At 42.5% G+C, this 7,058-nt stretch overlaps 1 protein-coding gene across 1 annotated transcript in view; it reads right to left on the bottom strand.

Moving 5' to 3' along the window:
- Positions 1-7,058, bottom strand: part of LOC101661810 (GPI ethanolamine phosphate transferase 1-like) — a 100,137-nt gene that overhangs the window by 40,422 nt on the left and 52,657 nt on the right. Inside the window, exons 14-17 of the mRNA XM_004703119.2 lie at positions 6,546-6,685; positions 2,884-2,983; positions 2,698-2,790; positions 1,720-1,811 (exon numbers count right to left, since the gene is read on the bottom strand). Of these exons, the coding sequence (XP_004703176.1) occupies positions 1,720-1,811; positions 2,698-2,790; positions 2,884-2,983; positions 6,546-6,685 (425 nt within the window). The remainder of the gene's footprint in view (positions 1-1,719; positions 1,812-2,697; positions 2,791-2,883; positions 2,984-6,545; positions 6,686-7,058) is intronic.

Genomic DNA, 7,058 nt, shown 5'->3' on the forward strand with positions numbered 1-7,058 from the left:
ATTTTGTCATGCTTGGATTCACAATAAATGCTCATGGAAGCAGCAGTCAAGAGATCAAAAGATGTACTGCCTTAAGTAAAATTGCTGCACAGGACCTCTTTAGAGTACTGGAAAGCATGGAAGTTATTTTGAAGACTAACGTGTGCCTGTCCCAAGCCACGGTATTCTCCATTGCATCATGAGCATGTGAAAGTTAGACATTCAATAAGGAAGACCACGGAAGAATTGTGGTGCTAGAGAAGAATATTGAAAGTACCATGGACCACTAAAAGGGCAAATGGACCTATATTGGAAGAAATGCGGCCAGAGTGCTCCTCATAGGCAAGGCTGGCAAGACTTCAAAGTCTTACATACTTTGGACATGTTATCAGGAAAGACCAGTCCCTAGAGAAGGATACCATGATTTGCAAAGAGGAAGACCTTCAGCTACATGAGTGACACAGTGGCTGCAGCCAAAGGCTCAGACATAGAAACAATTGTGAGGGCCGTGCAGGGTTTCGTTCTGTGGGGCACAGGGTCAGGATGGGTCGGAGCTGACTCGATGGCACCCAACAACAATATAACAGAACTGAGATCAGAGGGGCAAGACATCTAAGGAGAATGTGACGCAGAGATCCCTAACCTAGTAATTAATTTTTTCCTTCTTCAAATATGCTTCCTGAGAATCATGGGGGGGGGGGATGATCAGATATTCAAACTAGATTGTTATTACATTTTTAAAATATTAACCATATATGATCAAGGTTGTTTGGCTTGTTTTCTATTTTTTGATAATTTGCTGTTCCAACTCATGAGCAAATATGTTTTTACTTTAGAGCACTGGAGTACCAGGACTATAACGGCTATCTTATACATGCTCCCATTTTTCTTTTCATTTTAAAGTAAAATTAAGAGGGTATTTTACAGATTCATTTGGGTAAGCGGTGGTGGCGGTAGTGGTGGTGTTCATTGCCATTGGACTGGGTCAGACTCACTGCAGTCCTATGCACAACACAACGAAACTCTGGCCACAGGGAGGTCCCGTCAGCTACACAAGCATCACGGTATGAGAGATTCAGTGTGGGAAAGTTGGCAAGGTAAAGTTATCTCTCCTCCCATGAGCACCTTTACACTCAGATGAGAAGAGTATAAACTTTCCTTTTTGTACGGCTTTTTTTCTTTTTAAAGGAGCCTACGAACTGCAGAGTGAGCAGTTTGAAACCACCTGCTGCTTTCAGAAGAAAGACAAGACTTCCTACTCTCCTAAAGAGTTAGTCTTCGAAACCCGTAGGGGCAATTCTACCCTGTTGTCAAGGACTCAATGGCAGTGGTGTGAGATAAGACATTTTAATGTGAGCACGCCATAAGACAGAGAACACAGAAATTACATGCAGGGTTTTATGGCTTTCTGTTTAGACAACAGTTTTGTTTTATTTGTTTTCATCTGAAACTTTCCCACATGCCCTACTACACAGAAGAAATAAAAGCAGCTCTTTTGCCTTCCCTGCCGTTTTAAGTTTTCTCTGTCGGGCACAATTGTCTTGGGAAGGCCAGCAGATCTCTGGGAACCTTCCTGCTTCTCAGAACCTAGGCCCAAGGCATGATGGCAATTTGAAAGTATTTTACGTTCTAATGTCTCCACATGACTGGGAACTCATGACTACGATTAGGTTCATATTTCATAGTATTGATGAAAAACAACAATCGTGTTGAAAAGAATAAAAGTTAGACTGTTCGTACACTAGAGAGAGATCTGGCTGTCGGCCGACCACGGGCATCAGTGGAAACACGGCCAGGAGCAAAGAGAAGGAAGTCCAACTCAGCGAAGTAACCTATGAGGGAGAAAGGGGCAATTTTAGATAAACACCATACAAAAACCCTCGGTGTTTCACAGACAACCCAGCTATTAAACTCAAAGGTAAAGGCAAAAACCTTTCAACTGTTTACTTGAAAGTAATCATACTATTTATGGATGCCTGGCATATACTAACAGGAGCTCTGGTGACACTGCCAGGTAAGCATTGGACTGCTAACTGCAAGATTGGTGGTTCATACCTACCAACCAGCTAGTCCATGGGAGCAAAATCTTCTCCCACAAAGGTTTGCCACCTCACAAGCCTTACATAGTGTGGCTATGGGTCAAAATCAACTCAATGGCAGTGGGGGGTTATCATAGATACACACTTTTCAGAGAGAAATGGCTGAATTATTAAAGAGCTGGGGAGGTTGTGCAGGGCCAGGAGTAGGTGACCCCTCTGCCCACAGCACGGCCGCCTCTGCCCACAGAAGGGTCATCTACATGACCTCCCTGCTTGGGACTTCTCTGGGCAGTTCCTCGGCTGCTCCAAAGTCAAGGTAACTGGGGTTTGAGAAACTCGAGGAGTGCTTCAGATGGACACATTAGCTCTGCTTCGACAAGGGGGCTGCAAACATTCATGGAAGAATGGAATGCAGAGACAGTGGGATTTTTCCAGGAGCACTTTGAAGCCCCCTCGTGTCGTATTGCAATCGCCACATCACTGGCTCATTTTGCCAAGAAGCCCGTGAGCCGGGGAAACTTCTCAAGGTGCTCAGTGCTCCTGTCAGAAGGGGCAGGCTCCTTGCCTAAGGACACTTTCTCCTCCCCCTTGGCTGGAGAAACAGACATTTTCTTGAATTCAACACACACGCAAACCAAGTCGCTGCTGGTCTGTCCGGAGACAAGATCAGAACAGGTACCTTTGCTCGAGTCCACAGCGGCGTGAAAAACGGCCAAATGGCAAACCCGACAAGCCCGGCAGTGAGCACGCGGCGGTAGAAGAAACTGAGAACCTGGAGATGCGGGCAAAGGAGAAAGGCCAGGTGAGCTCCCTGAGCCCTGGTTTCCCGGGGCGACAGAGATGCTGCAGCCTGGTGGTGACTCACCAAGACTTCAATTCCCAAGGCAAAGAGGACCAGAGAGCCAGCCAGACGACTCAGCGGGAAGGCCAACAGTGACGCGACCAGGTCTTGAATGACTTGAACCCTGTTGAACAGATTGCAGAGATGGGCTGCTATGCTCTACACGGGAAAAACTGTAAGGTACATATTACGTAAAACACAAAACAAACTCACAGTCATCGAGTTGATGTCAACTCATAGTGACCCTATCGGACAAAGGAGGACTGCCCCTGTGGGTTTCCTGAACGGTGACTCTTTACAGCAGTGGTTCTCAACCTCCCTAATGCCGCGTGACCCTTTAATACAGTCCCTCATGTCGTGGTGACCCCTCCACCCTAAAATTATTTACGTTACTTCTTCATAACTGTAATTTTGCTACTGTTATAAGCTGGGCAATGCCTGTGAAAGGGTCATTCGACTCTGAAAGGGGTCGCGACCCACAGGTTGGGAACCACGGCTCTCTGGGACTAGAAATCCCCGTCTTCCTCTGCAGTTATCAGCCCAGTGAGTTATCACCACACCACCAGGCTCCCTCAGATTATATGTAGCAAAGAAGAAGGATTTTGAGCAAATCTAGAAACCAGGGAATTTTAAATTTATGGATTATTCAAACATGAAGATACACCCTAATATACTTGTTTTATGGACCTGACTTTGTTTTAGAAATCTGAACATATTTTAGAAAAATTTTAATTTAAAAAAAAATCATTTTATTAGGGGCTCACACAACTCTTATCACAATCCATACATACAAAAATTTTCATTTCTGAATTCATTTGATAATGATTACAAAGGCTCATTTGATTCTTATCAACAGTAATGGCAATAAATGAGTCTTGTTTGATCTTAGCTTAAGTGTAGACATGAGCAAGTGTAGAGATGTGCACAACAGATGGACTATCAGAAAGAAAATACAATGAACCCACAAGCTGGCAAATTGGAAGCTAAAGGGGAAAATTTCACCAATATTTACCTTATATTGAAATCTTACCAGTTTGAATGTAATTAGATTTTACTAATTTAAGCAGGGAGTGCTTTAATTTCCCTTGTCCACCAAGTTAAATAACTTTTTGTAAGACATCACAAATTGTACCCTAACTGTAATTAAATGTAAATTCAGAAGACTTTAAAATGTATGATGTACTTAACTTCTGCAATTGCTGCATATTATTAAATGAGCAATTATAAAACATCAGTATCATTTGGTTTCAGACCTTTCTGTAATTAAAAAGAATGGCGACATAATTACATAATGGTATCAAAGTTATTAAGATACCACAAAGAGAAAGAATTCTGCCACCAGTCAGAAAGGGAATGTTTCTTTTGTTCTCAACAGCAAATAAGCACAGAGGAATAAGAAAGGATTTCATAAAATCAAGCAGGAGATTTTTTTTTTCCCCTAGAGGAAACTTAGTTTTATTTTTAATTTTCTATATACTGTATTGTAAAAGTAAAGATAGACCAAATATATATAATAATAATATATAATATAATAATAAAGCTTCCTGGGGTGTAGGCTGGGGGAAGAGGGGATAAAGGGAAGATGATGTCAAAGAGTTTAAGAAGAAAGTGTTTCGAAACAGATGGTAACAATTGTACAATTCTGCTTGATCTAATTGAATTATGAACTATTATAATATCTGTAAGAGCTCCCAATAAAATGATTAATAAAAAAATGGGGGGGGGAGTAAACATAGAAAACAAGGTACTTTCTAAATGTGATTTTCCTTGAGATGGAAACCTCTCTTCATCATTAGAACAGTTTCCCTGGAGACTGAAACATCATCTCTATCATGAAAACAGTTAAAAGTTCAGGAGGAGTCCATAGAGGGATAGAATTTTCAAAAATGATAGGACCTTTCTTTCGAGAAAAGTAAAATTATGAGTGAAAAACAACAGAAAAGCACCTGAGTCAAATATGCAAACCCACCACCCTATTCCTCTAACTCAGTGGTTCTCAACCTTCCTAATGCCGTGGGCCTTTCATACAGCTCCTCGTGTGGTGGTGATTCCCCAACCAGAAAATTATTTTCATTGCTACTGTTATGAATCGGGCAACCCCTGTAAAAGGGTCGTTCGACCCCCAGGTTGAGAACCACTGCTCTAACTGGAGCAGCAGCACTACATTTTTTCTCAGTGTTGTGTTTTGCCTTCTCTTTAAAATGGTAAACATTTGACACATTTTAATAGTAATTTTATTTTTTACATAACTTTTAATTGCTGAAGTGAACAGCAACAAAAGAAGCTGGAGTTAGAAAAAATCAGGATAAACAATAGACACCATGTCATAAAGCACACAGAACAAAAACTCTCACTGCCATCCAGTCGATTTGACTCCTAGTGATCCCATAGGAGTCTGCTATAGAACTGCCCGTGCGCTTCCCAGGCTGTGACTCTACAGCTACAGAGAGCCTCATCCTCCTTTCACAGAGGGGCTGGTAGTTTGAAGTGCTGACTTTGTGGTTAGGAGGCCAATGCAAAACCCATGATGCTACCAGGGATCCTATGTATAGAGTAGTCAGCCTTCAAAACACCCTTATTTTGGCCTCTGAGTCCTAGGGTGTGTGTAGGGGTGTGGTTTTCTCAAACATCTTTGACATCCAAAACTAATCTTAGAACTCTAGATTAATGAGACAAATAGAGAAACCAACAAGATCTCCATTATGACCCCGGGTCCCTGCAAATACCACCAGGACCATGCTGTTATTATATGCTACCATCTAGAAGCCCCCAATGCCGGGGGGGGCCCTCATGTACCAGGAAAGGAAATGCTGCCTGATCCACTACCCTTCCCATGGTAGGTCTGGGATCAGATGGCTGTCTCCAGGCCTTCCTGCCTCAGTCTGGAAGCTCTGCTAGCATCTGCTCAGGTGGGTGCTGCTGGAGTCAAAGCTGGGGCCCCCTCAGGGAAGGCAGGAACTCTTTCCCAGTAGCACCCACGCTCTAGGGGGGCGGGGTTTACAGAGAGCTTGGAGCTCACCATTTCTGTACTTACTCATTATTTTAAAGATTAATTCTAAAGAAGTCATTTGTTCAGCTAGACATAACAGCTAGAAAAAGGTAGGTCAAAGTGTATGGAAAGAAAATACGTGAATCTCTAAAAAACATTCTGCTTCAATTGGAATGATAACACAAATTCAAAATGTAAAGGCATAACCAAACCAAAACACAGACCCATTGCCCTGGAGTTGAATTCTAATTTAATTCACAGCAACCCCACAGGGCAGGGCGGGACTGCCCCATAGAGTGTCTAAGGTTGTCATTTCTACAGAGGCGAACTACCACATCTTGATGGGTTAGTGGGAGGGTGCTTAACCACCACATCACCAGGGCTCCTTACCATAGGCAAAATATAGTCAGTGTTAATTCTTTGACTTTTATTCACAATTTTTCTTGTATAAGAAATGCTGAGAAGGCACAAGGCCACTGCTACCTGCAGGCAATAAAGGAGTTCCAAAGGAAAGCTCAACCAAAACCCAGGCTCGCATACAACGTGATCTTTATACCTCCATGAATTAAGGGCTTGGCAAGCTGAGAAGATCATGAATACGACGTTCATTACTATGCTACAGAAAGCCAGTCTATTTTAAATACAGACTTAAGTGTAAATGAAGTGACAAACCGAGGTAGCAGGATGCATGACTTACTCTCTTAGAACCGCATACCATATGGGCACCGGCAGCAAACAGTAGACGTAGTAAGTCCAGGGACAGGCTTGAAGCAGCAGGAAAAATGCCACTAAAATGCCAATAGCTACAAAACTGCATGGCAGCAGGCGGCTTGGTTTCTGAAAATCAAAGAAAACATTGAAACTGTTCCAGACTCATGCTAATTGACAGATTTTTAAAAAAGGGATTTTATAAAGTGAAAACAATGCATTACTTTCTTCCAAAGGCTCTACAAGTACATAATTAAGATTTTTATTCATCTTTTTTTAACAAAAATCTAAGATCTGTCATTTGAGGAGAGAGAGCTGAATCACATCGAAGTTCTGCGATTAGTAACTATCAGTGAAAAGTGCCCCGTGATCTCAGTGGGTTTGCCAGTGCCTGCTGCAGAACTCTGAACCCGTTTCTCCTTAAAAACAGTTTTAACAGTTCTTAAACGCTTCCTCCCCGCAACTACCAGGACCCCAATTCTGCCTTGCAGACCTGGTTAGA

This window comes from Echinops telfairi, unplaced genomic scaffold (assembly GCF_000313985.2).
Source record: "Echinops telfairi isolate 266 unplaced genomic scaffold, ASM31398v2 ScPeMD7_7400;HRSCAF=8409, whole genome shotgun sequence".
NCBI lineage: Eukaryota > Metazoa > Chordata > Mammalia > Afrosoricida > Tenrecidae > Echinops > Echinops telfairi.